Source organism: Perognathus longimembris, chromosome 9 (genome assembly GCF_023159225.1).
Source record: "Perognathus longimembris pacificus isolate PPM17 chromosome 9, ASM2315922v1, whole genome shotgun sequence".
In the NCBI taxonomy this organism is placed as follows: domain Eukaryota; kingdom Metazoa; phylum Chordata; class Mammalia; order Rodentia; family Heteromyidae; genus Perognathus; species Perognathus longimembris.
In genome coordinates this window covers 51,436,363-51,455,940 of record NC_063169.1, presented here as the reverse complement: position 1 = coordinate 51,455,940, position 19,578 = coordinate 51,436,363, and the positions used below count along the sequence as shown (strand labels likewise).

Sequence of the window (19,578 nt, the reverse complement as noted above, 5' to 3'; positions counted from 1 at the left end):
ATCAAAGAAGAATTGATTTCATGTGGCAACATAGGGTTTAGACATAACCCAATGCTTGTCATTGCATAGGATCAGATAGTTCCCTTAAATAAACTGTCATCTCCTTGATACTGAAATTTTCTTTTTTCTTCCTATCTATGCTTTCTGTCTTCATGATTTGGATTGGTGTCCTGTCTTTAAATTTTACATATACCTTGAAGTCTCCCAAATTTAGATTTTAAATCAAGCTTACATCCCTGAGTTCCAGAGGGTCACATGTACCTTGACAATATTTCCAATCTTATGTACTATACTAATTATATATCGAGTGGTCAAACTGACTTCAATTTTCTAAAAATAAAGTAGTAGAATAAAGATATTTGTGGTTCGTATAATGTCATATTATAAAAATAATATTTAACACTTATCAAAATAACTATATTCTATTATAATGTTCAAATATTGGCAAAAACGGTTAGTCTGGAATCCTTTATCTAGATAATATGTTTGATAGCATATGGTCTTCTGTTCAATAGTTAGAAGTCTTTCCAAAGTCTAAGAAGCCTGTCATCCCAGCCCACAGGATTTGGAAGCAGGAGATTCATGAGTTCCAAGTCATACTGGGCTACAGAGTAAGTTCAAGGTTATCACAGCATGCATATACAGCTCTTGTCCTAAAAAAAAAAAAAACAAAACAAAAAACTGAACATACTAGAAGTCTCAAAGAGTAGCTGAGGTTTCATGCCGGGTTATGGATTCTCTAAGAGTAGAACAGTGAGGAATAATCAGCAATCTTATATTCGGAGGGAGCAACGGAAAAGGGGAATTATTTAAAGGTTAAAAAGAGAGTTATGGGGTTAACTCTAGAATTTCAGTAGCTGTTACTGAATTAGCCCGTTTCCTGAAAGCAAATAGAGTTTGGATTGAGGTGCATCGGTAAATTTCCAAAAATATTTTTGAAATATAAAATGGGTATAATGTGGAGTCAATGGATGGGTATTAATACACACCTCAGATGTTGAAACAAATCTTCTGTAATATAAATTAATTGATTTAATAACAATAAAACGCATAGGAATATTCAGGCTTGCTCTTTCTTTATTTTTCCTGTTATTTTATTTTACTTCATTTTCATTCAATGGCTTACTGCTGAGCCACATCCCAAACCCTTCAGGGTCTTAATGTGAAACATTTAGTTAGAGAATGTAATTCTTTTGTGAACCACAACCTAAGTAATATCCACTAATATTTTATTTTATGACATATACTACTACTACTACTACTACTAATAATAATAATATTTTATGACATATAATATAATCAGTAAATTGTATTTCCTCTCAAACTTTCTACCTTTATCATAAACTTGAGTCATAGTCTCACGTTTTTCTGAATGAATTAGACAAGAAAAAAATCAACAGTAATATTTAAGACCATTAAAAGTAAACTTAAAAATGTCTTAAAGATGAGGATAAAATAGATACTGTACAAATGAAACGTTTAGTTCACGTTTTATCAGAATTTGAGGAATGTAACAGAAATGACAGGGTTGCTATGCATAAAGCAGATTTATAGTGATTTCTAGTCTAAAGAATAACTTTTTTTTTCTTTTTTTTTTTTTTTTTTGGCCAGTCCTGGGCCTTGGACTCAGGGCCTGAGCACCATCCCTGGCTTCTTCCCACTCAAGGCTAGCACTCTGCCACCTGAGCCACAGCGCCCCTTCTGGCCGTTTTCCATATGTGGTGCTGGGGAATTGAACCGAGAGCTTCATGTATAGGAGGCAAACACTCTTGCCACTAGGCCATATTCCCAGCCCTAAAGAATAACATTTTTAATTAAAAATCATAGTAAGGTAGAATTGGCTATAAGTTATACTGCTTACATATAATTACAGCCTTTAATGTAAAATTATATAATAATTATTAGTAGTAATAATTATATCATAATAATTTATGAAAACTAAATCTATTGCCTTTTTTACTCAAGGTCCATGCTGTACCATTTGAACCACAGCTCCACTTTGGGATTTTTTTTCAGACATAAGAGTTTTCTTGTCCAGGCTGGCCTCAAACAACTATCCTCAGATCGCAGCCTCTTGAGTAGCTAGGATTATTGGCATAATCCATGGGCATCTGATTATTTGCCATTTTTATATTGTCCTGGGTGGAGCCCAGGGCCTTGTGAATGCTAGGCTAGCACTCCCTCACTTAACTACATCCTCTACAGATCTTACACTTTTTTTTTTTACTTACACTTTTTGTCTTCTAAACTCTCTATACCCACTGAGCCAAACTGCAAAATGAGACAGATACAAAACAATACAAACAGAAAAAGATATATTTAAGAATCAAATTTATTCTGATCATATTTAAGTAAATTATTTTTAGAGCTCATGCAATTTTTCTCCAAAAAAGTCCACTATGAGCTCAAGAGTTAGTAATAGATTGAGAATAATATTTTAGCTTTGTATAATTTTTCAGGCCACTCATTTACCTACCTCAACAACAGTATATAAAAGCTTTTTGAGAAAACATTACTGAGCATCATCAGCAAAGAATTGTTTCAAGAAGAAAGAGCACAACAGGAACAATACCACTCATTATTCTTGAATAGTTCAGAATGTAGACACACTAGCAAGTAAATAGATAAGATTTCAGTTTAAAGAGTTGTATAGCTACGTGCTACATTGAAGGTAAATTCTGGAGCTCTCTGATAGCACACTGTAGTGGCACCTAACTAAGTTTGGTGGCTGACTCTGTGGCTGTGGGTAGAGACATGAAGGAAGATTGCTCAAGGGGAGTCAACCTTAAATGAAGTCTCCAAGAATGATAGGAAAGGGAGAGGCCCATCTGGGAAGAGGCAGTATATACAGCACTTGCAAAAGAATAGAAACCCCAGAGAATCTAGGAATTCAGAAAATAGACAGAAGCCATAAGTAAGCCTGAGAAAACAAATAACCCTAGTCTTGGATGCTTGTCTACACCCACAATTTGGTCTAATGAGGAAAAAGGAGGCCTGCAAAGACCAGAAGTAGAGTAGCAATATGATCAGGCATGTATTTTAGAAAGAAAAACAAAAACTAAAAGAATCACCTTCAGATGTAACTTAGAACAGAGCAGTCAGGAGTGGAATTTTCAAAGTAAAGGAGCTGGAACACAGAAAACAGCCTTGATAGAGATTAAAATGGGGAATGTCTAGAACTTTGGGATGGAAGGTAGAAGAAAGGAGATGGCATCTGTTTTCTGAAGTTACCTTTTCAGTAGTGGGTGGTTCTGGTCCTGGAGATAGCAAATGGGGCAGCAGAGAAGAAAGGGAGGGAAAGTGGAAGAGAGGAAAGCTGGTAGATTGTGGACCTAAGAACTTCCAGGGGGAGGGTGGATGTCCAGAAAGTAGTGGGATAGGCACGAATGAATCAGTACTCATAAAAAAAAACACTGACTATCTCCAGTGTTTGTAATGGAAGCTAGCATTTCTCAAGTGTTTAAAGTGTGCGGAAGCACTCCATTTAGCATCTTTTCGTCATCTTCCCCATTTCAGAGATGAGAAAGAGTCTGAGTAATTTCCCAGTGGTCATAAGACATGCAAGTGTCAGGACTGGTGGATTTTATAACTGGAGCCCTTAATGTATTATACTATGCTGTATCACCAAAATTCATGACAAATTTTAGGATCAGGTAAAATGAGTTCAGGTCTAAACTCTGGCATTTAGCAATGATATGACTGTCTCCATTATAGATGTTTTCTCATCTGTAAAATGGTGGCTGTTAGTATTGTATTGCAAAAGATATGATGAGGACTGGAAAGAGTGTATAGAACATGCTAGATGGAGTCACACCTGCTATACATGGTACCTATTGTCCTATGTCAGAGGAAAAACTTCTTCTCATAGGAAGGCAGCTAATGATCTAAGAAAATGTCCCTTAATCTTTGGATGAAATTTAATTTCATCTGACATATTCTATATCTGAATAAATGTCATTTTTCTTAACATTTTGTGACATTAATATACTGCTCAAATGTTGAAATGTTATTTAACTCATACATAAGTCATATCAAGGTAAAGGGGTTGTTTTTTAGGGGATTGTTCTGACCTGCTTCAATGATGAATTTCAAAATGAAAATTGCTGAAATGATCAGGCATGTTGAGGTAATGGAGAGAGCTTTAGGACTTGGAGTCAGAAGACCAGCAATAAGTCACAATTGTCACTTGACCAGCGGTGCCAGCATGAACAGTCATCTCACAGCTGTAACCACCCTTCCCACTCATATATGATGAACAGGCTGACCTATGTATTTCTAAATTCAGCAAATAGGGTAAGGGTTGGAGGCTGGGAAGGTCACCCTAAATTTTTGGTTGTTAAACTTGGCTGCAAATTAGAATCACTAGGAAGGTAAACAATGACTTAAAAAATAACAGTCCTAAAATGACACTGGAAGGACACTAGTACTATTATAAACCTACAGTTTATAACTTCTGGGCATGTTTGTGACTGAATACAATGAATACAAACCTTATTCTCACTTTTTTTTCTCTCTCTCCCTCCTTCCCTCTCTTCCTCCCTTCCTCCCTCCCTCCCTCCCCTCCCCCCTCCACTGACTAAATCAGCCATTTTATGCTAAGATTCAGTGTGTTTTATACATAAGTCCCAGGAACCCACAAATCCCTCAGTCTCTGGGAAAATAATGACACTGATGGGACATTGGTACATATCCACCTACACATGTGTCCACACGCACATAAGCTTTTAACTAACTCTCATTGTATGAGAACAAAGTACAGGTCACACTCTCCCTGTAGCATTGCCACTTAGCTAACTCCATCATTCAGAAGTTATCTGTGGCTGGAAACCTATGATGCCAACAACACCAAAACCATTCAGTGGCTGGGGAAGAAATAGCAAATGGTGATAACTAGCACCCTCAATCAATATGTACTTGATTCATTCACAAGTAGTTTTATTTTTAATTGTTTTGAGGTCCCTGTTGCCATTTTTGCTCACTTCAGTAAATAAGCCTGGCAGTTTTTTAAAGAATAACATCTCTACTATTTGACAGGCTTCATAGTGTTATGACATTGCAATTATTTGTTATATTTTTCTTATAATGATACTACAGGAAGTATATATATGTGTGTATATATATATAAAAAACATATAATACCATTAGATTAATCTCTTTATGGAAACTAAAGACACAGTTATCACTTCTTTTAAACTAAATATCTTCAACAAAATGAAACAGTTTAGAATGGTAGCTATTTAGCATAACATTCTCCAGTTCACCATTGAATTCACTGTCTACATCTTTGCTAGAACCACATGATTATACACAAATGTCTTATCCCCAGTTACCTTTTGGAAATCTTAGGCTTAAATCACGATCATGCAAGCTAATAGCATGAGCCTAATGGAAACCTTCTTGATAAGAGCACACCTTTTCTGTGACATTGCTTAGTTGTCAGTGTGCAAGAAGGTCTTGGGTGACAGTCTCCAGTAGCATGTGGGTAGAGGATGCCCTCCACTCATTCTCTTTGCTTGCAAACCATAAAGAATACTGTTAACCACTGTAACAAGAAAATTCCTTATCAAGCCTTTTCCCTCAGTGAAATCTGAAACTTAAACCAATTGTGAACAAACTGATGCGTTCTTGGTCTTAGAACAAAACTAGTAAAATAAAGAAAGCCCTTGACAGTGTGATTTTCATCCGTAAAGTGAGCAATAGGCACTTTCTGCTACTAAGCTTCTTTCTGATTGCCAACGATCTATGTACTATCCAGTGTTTGGGGATCAAGACATAACACAGGAAGTCCATAAAATTGCACAGACTGTCTAAAATACTCAGCATGATTTCAACACCCTGGTCTTTCAACTGCTAGCTTTCCAGGTAAAAAAATCAAGGAAGACATCGAAAAGTGAAATCATCATATAGCAGCACTAGCATGCTTCTGGAAATGTCAGCTTCATGGTTTAAAAGAAAATTTAAAAATCAACAAAAAATACATTTGACAAAAATCTTACCGTTTTAGTGTATATCCCTTTTTAAGTTTGCTTTTCAATCATCGTACCAAAACTATTTTTAAGGAAAGCTGAGATGGAATGAAGACTTACTGATTGCTCATTTAAATCCTGGGAGTCTTCCATGTGGTTTGCTCACTGCTCCTGATACAGCCAAGTTGAGGCAGCTCCCTTCAATTAAAAAGTGGACTATCTAAGGGGGAAACAAAGAAATAGAGAAAAAAGTAAAGGTTTATCTTTTCTATTCATTTTTAAATTACCAACACATATTAGAATCTATCATGTAGTTTATAGAAGATTTTTTAATATCTGACCTAAATAACAAAGTTATAAGTAATAGCATGGTCAAAGTTGATTTATGAGAACATCTACTCAGGAATCCTGTAGGTAGATGTTTTTGAGGACAATTTTGGAGACACATCCAAAATAAAGTGGACCCTACTTTGCTGAGAGACATCTATCATTAAGCCACTGGTAGATTAAAAAAATCAAAAACCTACATTAATCAAACACTTTTGAAAGCACATGAGTTAAACAGAGATGTGCAATTCGTTATTGCAGTGGGGTTGCTTTTGTTATAGGAAAACGCATCAGGATTATTAGAGGTTCATGTTTGCTTCTAAAGAATATAATGTTATTAAATATACACTGGTTTTTAAAAGAGAATAAATATAAAGCTGAAGTAAAAGAAGTTCTCACACACAGTGTGAGAAGGGAAACTGTACAGTTAACAATGGTGAGCCAATCAGCTAACTCTGGGAAAAAAAAAGTTATCTTTATTTCATGTCGTACCATTTCAGGTGACTTTCTTCCCTATGCCTAGATAAATACTATATTACTTTTTCCATTCAGGAACACTGAGTGAGGAAAGTCAGGTGATATGAAAATGATTACAGGGTCCGTTAAAACAACAGCATAGAGAGCATAAATTAGACATGTAAGTAAGCTCTCCAAGTGGCCTCTGTGGCTTCTGTCGGATTAAGTTCCAATGTCAGCATTAGTAACCTGTTTAAGAGAAGGCAATGTTTGTGTCATTGAAGAGAGTTCTGTACAGTATTTAGCTCAGTGCCTGGAAAGTATTAGGTATTTCATAAATGGTGATGAAATAACACAATATCAAAAAACATACAGAGTATATATCTGATGGTATTAGTAACAGAGCCAATAACTTATGTTTTGGAAATTCCATCTCAAAGATACAGGTATCTTTAAGAAAAATCTGTTTCATCTCTATTTTTCAGCTACGTGGCTGGCTCCAATTTACTTTCTACTTTGTATTAGGACAAAGGAGCATTGGGAGAATTACTAACTACTTTAGAACATTTTAATTCTTCCTAACATTCCATATTAAAATTATCTACTAGATAATTTCCTACTCATTTGATCTATTAATGAAATATACTTCTAATAAAAATCATCATTGATACTAATTAAGCCCACTGTTAACATAACACCTAGCATGGTTAGGTCTTTTCTAAGCACCACTAACTGGTTGGGTGGCTTAGAAAACAAGAAATGTATTTAGTCACAGTTCTGTAAACTAGAAGTTCTAAATCAAGATATCAGTAGATCTATGCTTCCTTCAGAAGATGCAGGAAAGAATTGTTCTCTGTCTCTTGCTGGCTTTTGTGCTTGTTGGCAAACTTGGCACTCGTTGGCATACAGAATCATCATTCCAATCCTGGCATCATCATGTGGCATTCTCCCTTTCTTCACCTGGACTCCTCTGTATATGTGTGTCTCTGTGTCCAAATTTTCTACCCTTTTTTACACCGGGTCTTAGACAAGGCCCATCTGATCCAATAAGACATTCCCTTAACTCAAACAACTGGAAAGACTATTTCCTAGTAAGGCCATATTCACTCATGGGAGTTAGAATAGAACTTAAGTGTAATGTTTAGGATACAATTCACACACATTATCTATAAAATTATCACATGGAAATTATTTTTTATTTTTATTTTTTTGGCCAGTCCTGGGCCTTGGACTCAGGGCCTGAGCACTGTCCCTGGCTTCTTCCCGCTCAAGGCTAGCACTCTGCCTCTTGAGCCACAGCGCCGCTTCTGGCCGTTTTCTGTATATGTGGTGCTGGGGAATCGAACCTAGGGCCTCGGGTATACCAAGGCAGGCACTCTTGCCACTAGGCTATATCCCCAGCCCTGGAAATTATTTTTAAGATGAGACCAAGTGTGAACATAGTATTTCCAGAATGGATATATAGAATACAGAGCATGATTATCAGGAAAAAAGTGATCATTTTCCAAGACATCCATGAATTCAGAGTGCTGTCTCTAAATTGAGGGAAACTAAAATGAAGACTTCATTGGAAGTTTCTTGCAGCACAAGAAAATTAAGCAAAAACTGTCCCTCTTGACTAACCATCAGCTCAGAATGTATTTAGTGTTCTAGCTGGGAAGTTATTTGCATTAATGTTCCATGTTACAACAAAATACTTGGCTTTATATTTCCTTGAAATTTAGACTAATAGTTATTTAGCTTGACTTTTAGCGGTAACATGATTTTCATTCTTTGCCAAACTCACAAAGGTACTAAAATATTATGAGCCTAGTGATTTTACATTAGTGAACCAAGTAAAACTGCATGGGCTAATTGCAGACACAGTATTATTTTACATCATAATTTAGCAATGGTTGTTATGCTAAATCCTTTTACATTTAGTTTTCACAAATATATGAGCAAAGGTTGAGAACAATCTGTGAATCAACTAAGAAAAGTATTACCTTATAAGAAAGATATATAAAATTAAGGAATAACAATAACCCCATGCTATTTTATGAGGCAATGATCCAGTTCCCAGTACCATTGCATGGCCAGGACCCCAGAAAAGGTGAATTTTAAACAAGAATCATAGCAACCTCTCCATTCCTTGTAAGATCATGCTCCAGCAGCTAAGGTCTCAATATACAGTCAGTTCCTCATAGCCAGCCTTTCCTGTAACGTTACTCTAGGGGTGAGCTTTAAAGTCCTGTGTCTTGGAAAATTAGAATAAAAGATTCTATGGTTCTTTTATTTCAAATATATAAGATGTATCTGTATACATATGTACATACACACACACATACACATAATCTTAAGACAATTTTCAGAAATGAAGCAAAGTTCTTCCTTCAGGCTTGTCCAAATGGTGGAGACATGAAAGGCCTCTCACTTCAAGGTAATATGGGCTCAATTCTCTGTCTTTCTAATAAAACTGTCTTCCAGGTATACCTTACTTACAAAGAGGAATGGAGGTGCCTAGGATGATATGGGATTTGGACAGAAATTGTGCTTGAGAAAATGCACCTCTAGATTTGCATACAAATGGCAGCGTCTTCCACCAGCCATTAAAGCCTGACCCCTGGACTTAGTCACTGATGCCTGGCCCACCCACTCTCTGCATTCAGGGATATGTTCACACAGGTCCCTCCACAAATTCCTCTTCTCACTGCCACTACAGGAATGCAATTGCCTGAATTGAAGCAAAACCTTTCTTTTTCTTTCTTTTTTTTAAGTTTTCCTTCTTCCCTCTAATTCTGTACCTTAGGCATCACTGGTCTCAGTGCACTTGTCCTGACCACAAATTCTACAGTATTAATCTACTTGTACTCTCTGAAAGCCATTCAGAGTGTTACTCTATCCTGGGTATCCATGAGACCCCTAAGCCATACAGCATCTTGAAGAGACCCAAGAAGTCTGGTGCATTTAGTTCTGGGGGCCACCACCATGGTGGGAGCTCTGAGGAAGACCTTTCCCTTGAAAGACCTTCGTCTTGCCCCATTGTCGTTGCCATTTCCTTACCCTGTCACTCACATCACACTGTGCTCCAGCCACTGGTGAGGACCTGCACAGTGAGTGCCTGGGAAAATCTAAATACCTGAGGCTACAGTTGCCTATTGCTGCAGGAAAATGAGAATAAATCACTCCATTTCCCACTCAAGCCCCAAATGCTTACTACATTCTTGGAAGATTTTAGCAATCCCAGGCTGCCTGGCCATTTGGGCCAGTGGTCTACTGTAGATTCTGGGATGGGAAGGTAGATGTGAGAATCATGCTACTTGGGACCCATGACCCAGATCTGTTTGGTTTTGTGCCAGTACTGGGGCTTGCAATGGTCTGCTGTTGATTGGTTTTGTTTTGTTTTTATTCAAAGTTTCCATTCTACCACTTGAGTCACAGCTCCACTGCTGCTTTTTTTTGTTTTGTTTGGGGGGGGGGTAGTTAATCAGAGATAAGAGTCTCATGGACTTAGCTGGCTTCAAACTGCTCCTCAGATCTCAGCCTCCTGAGTTGCGAGGATACATGAGATAGGCTATAATCCAGATCTCTTAAATCTAGGTGGGACTATGAAAAATCTTTGTGCCTGTGCAGTTTTTGGGCTATGGGAAGGTACCTATCCATTATAGTCTTAATATTCCAAGCAGTTTGGTGATAGTCTGGAATTCGTATTCTCACACTGAAAGTAAATTTTCAGTAATATATTTTGTAAGGTTGGGGGGCATGGTAGTGCATGCAATCCCAGCACTGCAGAGTAAGACTTGTTCAAGAACAGCTTGAGCTGCATAGCAAGAGACTATCTTCAGTCCTGCCCACAAGTAAAACCAAATTAAGGTTTGCTCACCTGGGGGTACATTATATCCATGTATTATATATCTATTACAGGGATCTATATTCAACTTGGCCCATTAGGTACATTCCCCAGGGTTTCTTCAGTTACACTAAATTACTTGTATCTAATGATTCATCTTGCTTAGGACATAAGCCTGAGAAAATATCGAGTTATTCCTCCTTCAATGGCAAAAGCCACTAGAATGTAAAATTTGGGAGCTTTATACAGATAGATGGAAAAAAGCTGGTCTGTAGGGAGAGACAGAGGAGCTCACCCAGAAAGAAGAGCAAAACTGAGCGAGGCAAGATCGCCCTGACTGGATCAGAGCACCTGGATTTTGTTACTCCTGAAGTCTCACCATTTCTCTGCTCTTCCTGCTGCTGGGTCATCCAGCTAGTTCTTCTTTGCATTTCACAAGATCTTCCCATCATAGCTGATTAAATTTTTTCATTATTAATCATAATGCTCCAGTATGAAACTCCGTCTCCAAGCCCATTCATTCAATTGTTGAGAAATTATAGCTGGGAACAGCTATCCAAAAGGACGTTGCTTCCATGCATCTATTTACCTACACTGACCTCCATCTTCTATTAATGGGGCTGTGAAGCTGGGTCAGGCCGTAGCTGGCTCCATCTGCTCAGGCAGCAGGCCAGAGAGAGAAAGCCAACAGTGCAAACAAAGAACACCTAGCTCCACTTCTATGGCCAACTGTTCAGGGCGGTAGAGATGAGCATTCTTGGACCATGCACGTGACTCTCTTCCCTGCTTGTAGAAGAAAAACAGCTGAGGTCGCCAAGAAACAGATCTGGGTGAATAGTAATGAGCACCTTGCCTGATTTCAAGCTCCTTAAGTGGAGCCAAGCTACAAACTAGAAGCTCAGCTATTTATTCTTGAACTGCTTATAAGGAGAGAATATGGACTTTGCAAAATGGTCCATTTAACCGAAAATGTTAAATAATGTAGTGACAATGGGGGTTAGGTCTGGAGGCATAACTCAGTGGTAGAATACATACTTGTTATGTACAAAAGGCCTAAGTGTACTCCCTAGTACTATAAAAGAATAAAAATAATGCTGATCATCATCATAACAAAGTTAATATTTCTCAACCTAGAAAATTATAAGCTCAATTTCAAGATTATCATTTAGTTCATTTGTGGTAAATTCTTTTCATTGTAAAAACCTGCCTGGAATTAAAAATTATGATCACTTGAATTTTTCACAATTGAGTTCAACTGAGCTTTTCTGTTTTGTTTACATTAGCTAATAGTTGATATTTGGCTACTTAGATTCAAAAACTGAAAATTAACTATCATCAAATTTTCCCAGGAAGATACATGAAACAATTTTGAGCCTATGCATGTTTTGTTACCTTTAAAAGTACTGCATGCTCTGAAAACCAACCTCCCTGCTCTCACGATGGTCCTGTTGCCTTTTCGGCCTGCTCTTTGTAGTTAACAGTGCTGAGAAATTTGTATATTTGACAGTGGTACAACTAGCTTTCTTTCAGCTTAGCAGAGGAGAAAATAAGTGAGCGAGCCCTTTCTTAGAATCAGTTTGCATTTTTTCTCAACCATAAATCTTTCTTCCATGTAACCTAGGAATCTTTTCTGATGAAGACTATAAGACTGTATATATATATTACTTCACACACATCTGATGACTTTATGCCTCTCCTGAGGAAAATGTATTACACTCTGAAAGAACTCAAAATTAGATCTCCCAAGTTCAGTGATTAACTCTTGAAATCCCAGATAAAAGATAGATTAGCTAGAAGTAATAATAATTTTGAGACTTAACGTAAAAGTTGGAATACAACACATGTATGTTTGATTCTCCAGCTTTACCACTGAGTAAGAGTAGGACCTGGGAAAATTTCACTGATATCTCTGAATATCATTCTCTTTACCTATAAAATCGAGATGCTAACACCATTTGCACTGGATTGTGTTAGAAGCAGGTGAAGCAATTTATTTAAAAACCATAAACCACTTTGGTTACTACAGTCAAATACATTCTCTATTCTTATATTTTTCACTTTGTGTACTGAATGAAAACATTGCAACATTTTTGGCTATATGTAGAGTATTATATATGCAGTTTTTTACACAAATATGATTTAATTCCTCAACTTCAAATCTTCTATTTATCTTTAATTTCTAGGAGCCACACCAACCATCCACATTTAGTAGTGTATAACATTGAATGTTTGTTGATTTATTTATTTATTTGATATTTTTAAGTGCTTGGGAAAGAATCCAACCCAGGGTTTCATATAGGATAGACAAGGGCTATATTATTGTACCACACCCCCCAACAGTAGAAAGTATTAAACAGTTACCAGTATTACTAATTCTCTGAACTCAGATAAGTTCGCAAAAGTAAAAAAATACCATTCCATGTGACATTAAAGTAATGATGGGGGGCTGGGGATATGGCCTAGTGGCAAGATTGCTTGCCTCATATACATGAGGCCCTGGGTTCAATTCCCCAGCACCACATATACAGAAAATGGCCAGAAGTGGCGCTGTGGCTCAAGTGGCAGGGTGCTAGCCTCGAGCAAAAAGAAGCCAGGGACAGTGCTCAGGCCCTGAGTCCAAGCCCCAGGACTGGCCAAAAAAAAAAAAAAGTAATGATGGGATTTTAATGACACACTCAATACAGGGTTATACTTGGGTATGTAAAAAAGAAAGGAAAACAGCAAAAAGAGGAGAAAACAATAAGAAGTTGAAGTAGGTAAAAGCAAGAGCAAAGCATAAACGAGTAGGAAATGAAGAGCACTGGTTATCATTGTGATTGCCTTGAACCACCAATGAAGGAGCGGAACACTAGCATGTGTGCTGTCACTGCAGCAACACATCTGCTTCTGATTTGTGGAAAACGGATGATCAGCACAGAGTTAAGAGGCCAATTGGAGGCTGTTGTGATGGCCCAGGTGTAAAGCCAAGAGAGCCTGGGCTAACAGGGTGGGAAGAAAGAAATACATGACCATGCCCAATCAGGACAAAATGACTTTTTTTTAAATTCAAAACAAATTGATCATATAGAAAGTTTGAGAGGAAAACCTGTCTTTATGTTTAAAATTGGTTATTTTACTTTCTTTATCTTTGTTTATGGACATGGGCAGATAGATGTATCAGGAAGAGTTAACACATAGAAGAGGGTCTATTTTTTATGAAAGGGAGAGTAGAAAACCTCAGCCTCCCTCAGATAAGCAAGAAAGCAGAGGCTGTGGAGGAGAAGCAAAAGAAAACAATCTCTTGAGATAAATCAAAACCTCAGAACTGCACAAATGTAAATTCTAAAATTTTACTGCATGATATAGAAACTTCAAGCCAAAAATAATACCAAGAAGACCTGGAGACATGAAATTTCTAGACTTTAGGGGAAGCAAGAACAAAATTGCTCCATAGAAAAGAAAGAGAAATCTATCAAAATGCATATGTTTTGTCAGGAAATAAAGTGCAGTAAAGCTAATGCAACAGCAGGTAACTTAGACAACCAGGAATTTAGAATAGAGATCTTTTAAATATATAAAATCTTCTTAAAATGATTAAGGATACAGAAGAAATGGAAATAAAATTGATGGAACCACAGATAAAAATAGAAACACATAAAGTTGAGAACAAATTCTAAAAGTACTTTTAAATATGTGCATTGAAATTTTAGAATGAATATGTTAAAGGAAATAAGATACAATCAAAGAAACAATTCACAAACTCAAAGATAAAGAAATTTAGAAAGTGTCCATCCCCATAAGTGGAAAAAAAAACATCAAATATAATAAAACAAACACATATCTCTTCTTCCAAACAAGCATGAGGCCCTGCATTTAAACCCTAGTACAGAAAGGAAGGAAGGAAGGGAAAGAGGGAGGGAGTGAGGGAAGCAGAGAGGAAGGGAGGGAGAAAACAAGGAAGGGAGGAAGGAGGGAAGAAAGAAAGGAGGGAGGGAGGAAACACAATGAGAAAGGAAGAAAAATAATTTTCCCTGTATAATTAGTGTATAAAAATCATTTTCTTGACTTGGTAACTACATTCTTCATAGAATTATACATAGTGTGTAAGGTGAGTTGAGGTGGCATGGATGCCACGGTAGCATCTAAAAAAAGCAAAGACTTCTCCAAGAGCAGAAGTTAAGAACTAAGAAAACGTTGTCTCACCCAAATTTGGATTTTTTTGGTTCAATTCCATGTCATGCTTCCGTGTTTCATGGTTGGACTTTAAGGGCAAACTTGAAGAGGAAGTTTAACAGGGAGAGGGGAAGATAATATAAATGGAATCCATATAGTCCCTTTTCTTTATCTTGGGCTCAGGAGGAACACAGAAATAGGTGGTGAGTTTTTACAGCTTGCTCATACAATTCTGTACTTCTGAACTTCCATGAATACAGCCACTTCTTTGTTGTTTCAACTCTTCCTTCCATTTTAGTTTGAAAATCACAACTTCCACTTTCTGGTCTGCCCACCAGGGTCACAAGGCATAAACAGAATCATGCTTTCACATGCATAGTGGGCTGCTAGATATAAAGAGCATGCTATCACTCGTGTCACCCCCTAAATCATGTTTTCTTTATGTGCCTCCAGTTAATCAGACCACATGTTTAATGAAAAAGAAAATCTTTGTTTCCCAATAGGAATAATGGGGGAATTCAGTCAGCCAAGAAAGCATAATTGCCTAGAAAATGCTTTAAATGAAAGGTAGATATGAACTAGGTCATAGTACATCATTATTTTTAAATCACTCAGTTATAAATTGGCATTATATTGATGTAAGTCAGCATTAACTTATGCCAGAGAATTGTATTTCTACCTAGACAAAAATATAGAAACGCCAACGGGTTGAAATGAAAATTATAACAATACATTGTCAAGTCAGTAAGAATGCCCTTTTGAAAAAGACCCTAGGATTTTATTTGTTTGCTTGTTTAAGACTGAATTAGTATTCAGGAAATTGAAGGGAATAAAAGGCTCATATTTAAACTACAGGGAAGTTTGATTTGCCTAGAACTTGAACACAACACTCCTGAGCTTGTTTGTAGAACCTGCGGGTTATGCTTCTAGGGGTACAAATGCTTTGGGGCCCAAACAGTCTCTTGGGAGAAGAACTTTCCAATGGAAGAGCTGGGAGCTGCATAAGCTAAAGCCAACTGTGGAAGAGAAGAAAAGGAAAACAAACATAACATAGTGTGTGTGTGTGTGTGTGTGTGTGTGTGTGTGTGTGTGTGTGTGTTGTGGTACTGGGGATCAAACTCAATCTCATTCATGCTCAGCATGCATTTTTTTACTGAGCAACATTCTCAGCCCCAGGAAAAGTTCTTCACTGGCTTCTGTAGAAAGTGGTGATGGTAGGGGCGCCGGGATATTCCTTGGAGTCTCTATTCGAGAAGCTGTGCCAGGAAATCATGCCAGATCATTTCCTAGTTCAGAGATACTTGAGGTCCCTGTTGTGGCTTACTGTAGAGAAACAGAGGCAAGGTCTAGTCCAAAGAAGTTTCTTTGCTTTAAATAGGACCCATTATGCTTGAAGAAAAGAGAGAAAGAAGAGGGAAGAAGGCTTGTGAAAAAAATCAGTTGAACTAGTAAGAGAAAGATCACACTGAATAGAAATTTTAAATGTAAGAATTGAAACTTAACACCATATAAGGAAAATCAGAATAATTTTCCTCCTCTTGATTAAACCAGCCATGGAAGCAGCCAGTCATGGAGATGAGGACCCTGGTCTTGCTGTAGTTTTCTTGGATACGACTTGAATCTCCAGGTCTATCTAGGGCTCCAATCAGTTCTAGTTCACGTTCTTGGTGCTATATGGGCTCCTAAAGGAGATTTAGGAACTGATGTATTATGACTCAGAAAGTTCAACCTTATTAGAATACCATAATTTCTTTTTCATGCTAATGATAAAATCATGAGATGAGATTCTTTCAAAAAATACCTGTGACATATAAATTTAAAATATTTGTTAAAGTCCCTAGACCAAGTCTATATCTGCAAAATTATTAATCACTTTAAAATGAGTGACTAAATGAATGAACAAAATAGTAAGATAATCCTTCTGAAGCACTTCAAGAACTAGATATCATTAATGCATTAAGTTTCAGACTGAATCAGGCAAACAGAATCATAGATTTCTATGTTTGCCATGACTCAATGTAGAGCTTTAGGAAAACCTTGTAATTTCTCCATACTTCAGTTTCTCACCCTATAAAAAGAATATATTGCTTGAAACTTAATTCCCTCACAGCAGTAAGAGTTTTGATTCAACATTTATAAAATGCTCTTTAGCTTTCCTGATTAATAGGCAAAATACTATGGCAGTTGTATCATATGCCTTCCAAAAAGTATAAAGGTAACTGGTTGGATCTCATGTAAAATAATACTTCACTTGAGAAATAAGTATCAGTCATATTTATTGCCTTGCCATTCCATTTGCTAAGCAATAAAAATTACTTCTCACAGAAAAAGTATCAAATTAATATTCAAGTCAGTTGTAGTGTTATCATCACAGGGCACTCCTACCTTAAGGGAAAGAGAATTTGTTTTGTTTTTCCAGGCTACCCCACATGTTTATATGGTAAAGCCAGGAATGTTGGGCATGGTTTTGAAGGCCTCTAGCGTATTCATTGGTTTCTGGCATTCTAATGCACTCTACTCTTATAACCATAAAAGTACTCTTGAGTGCTTCTGGAAATATATAACAAATCCTTAATCAATTTAAGAGTGTTTTAACTGCATACATGAAATTTCTTGGGAGGAAAATGTTAGCTGTCCTACACACATACAGTACTTAAGTTAGCAAGAGAGTTCCTTCTCAAAGGCACAAAGCAGTTTCCCAATAGTGATATAATTTTCAGTTTTATGTGTATAAGTCCTATCGAATCCCTTAGAATAACAGGAAATTCTGCAGGAAAAAAAACGCACAGAAGTTGATATCCATATTTATCCAGTTCTGAAGGAATATGTAAGCTATTTTGAGTTGTATTAATCTTTAAAGTCAATAGATAATCATTGGAGGTTAACTGGCATCTTAATTAATTAGAGCTAGGGGAAAATATTCTGCATGTAAGATTTTAAAAATTGAAGCCAACTGGTTATATATTTTGTTTAAAATTTTATATATCACATTATTTTATCTAGGACTTAAGTAGTGTTTTTCTATTTTGTGATGCATTAATTTTATTTCTCACACTAAATGGATATTTTTATATTTACAACTTAATAATTACTATAGCACAATTGGTATTTGACATATTATAATATTTATCAGTACAGAGTCAATTACTCTTATTTTTACTAATGCAATGTTTACACCTGCTAAGTTAAAAACTTCTAGTTATATACTAAGTAGTACAAGTATGGTACTTACAACTATGTCTGGCACACAGTAGGATATTAATAGAGTAACACGGTATAATGCTCACCAATCTCTATTCTTCATATCAGAGTAAGTGCCATTTCTCCTAATAATTCTGATGTAGTGTTACATGAAAAAATATATGGCTCTGTATTTTTCTACCAATTCATGTAAGAACTATAAATATAAATATCTTTCATAGAATTAATACTAAAAATTTTTTTTAGATTTTCACAGTACCAGTGTTTGAACTCAGCCTTGATCTCAGTATGCAGGTAATCTACAGAAAAACCACATTTCCAGCTCTTTTTGGCAATGGTTATTTTTTAAGTAGCCTCTCTTCCTGCCCCTTCTTCTTTCTGGACTACCCGAACAGCCTGTTTTATGCTTCTTACCATAACTTGGATAACAAGTGCACATCTCCATAGCTAGTTTCTTTTTGTTGAGATGGAATCTCATAAACGGTTCTGCCAAATCTGGCAAACTACAATCCAGGCTGAAACTACAATCCACTAGATCTCACCATCTCTTGCACCTGATGACATGCATATGGCCTATCAAGCTGTTAGGTGAGATGGGGATGCCTAAACTTTTTGCCAGGGCTGTCCTTAGCCTTCCAAGTAATTAAGATTAACATGCCTGAACCACAACCACCCAATAAGTACTAACAGTTGTTATGTGGGAAATGATACCTATCATTTATATGTTCATATATGTGTCTAATGGTATGCTTTGTCTAGTTCATGGAATATTAAACCTTCTTGTTAACTGGTATACAAATAATTACAATGTTAAACAATTTTGCACTTAGTTTATAGTAGCAAATACCTAGCACCATCACAGAGATGAAGGTGTCAACAAACACTTTCATCTATTAATTCTGTACTAATCTTTATAACAATTAAAATGTTTTGCAAGTGTGCAAAGAGATAAATAAAAGCCATCATTGCAGGGTCTGGAAGGCACCTCAGTGTAGAATAATTGCCTAGCATATGGAAGGCCTTGCATTCAATTCCAAGCAAAGGAAAAAAAAGTCATACTTGAAATGTTCTTTACAATAGCAGAAATCTTCAAGCAATGAAAATATATTTCAAGAGAGGAACAGTTAAATTATGGAACACAGGCATATATTAAAATGACTAATGACTATTCTCAATTCAGTGGTTCAGAAGCAAGTTTAAAAAAAAATCAGTGATCCTGTATGGAATTAATATGTAAATTAGTACAACTAATTAAATAATTGTACTAAAACATAATTTTTATTAATAAGTGATTTTATTAATAAAATAAAACTAAGTTACGTCTTTTTTAATCCTTACATGTATACATGCATCAAAATCACCAAAACAGCCAGAAGCCAGTGGCTCAGGCCTGTTATCCTAGCCTCTCAGGAGGCTGAGATCGGAGGATCTTGGTTTGCAGATAACAGGGGCAGGAAAGTCCCCTTGAGCCCCTTATCTTCAATTAACCACTCAAAAACCAGAAGTGGAGCTGTAGCTCAAAGTTATAGAGCACGACCCCTGAGCAAAAGAGCTCAGAAACAGTGCCCAGCCCCTGAGGTCAAGCCCCACAACTGAAAACAAAAAAACCCCACATATCCTAAGGGTAGCTATGGTGTAAAAATTTAA

The 19,578-nt window shown here is 36.6% G+C and overlaps 1 protein-coding gene across 6 annotated transcripts in view; it reads right to left on the bottom strand.

The window, feature by feature from the left end:
- Positions 1 to 19,578, bottom strand: part of Eya4 (EYA transcriptional coactivator and phosphatase 4) — a 225,176-nt gene that overhangs the window by 191,091 nt on the left and 14,507 nt on the right. For all 6 annotated transcript variants that reach the window (XM_048354106.1, XM_048354107.1, XM_048354108.1 and 3 more), the window contains exon 2: positions 6,087 to 6,186. In XM_048354106.1, coding sequence (XP_048210063.1) covers positions 6,087 to 6,119 — 33 coding nt within the window. In that variant the 5' untranslated portion in view covers positions 6,120 to 6,186. The remainder of the gene's footprint in view (positions 1 to 6,086; positions 6,187 to 19,578) is intronic.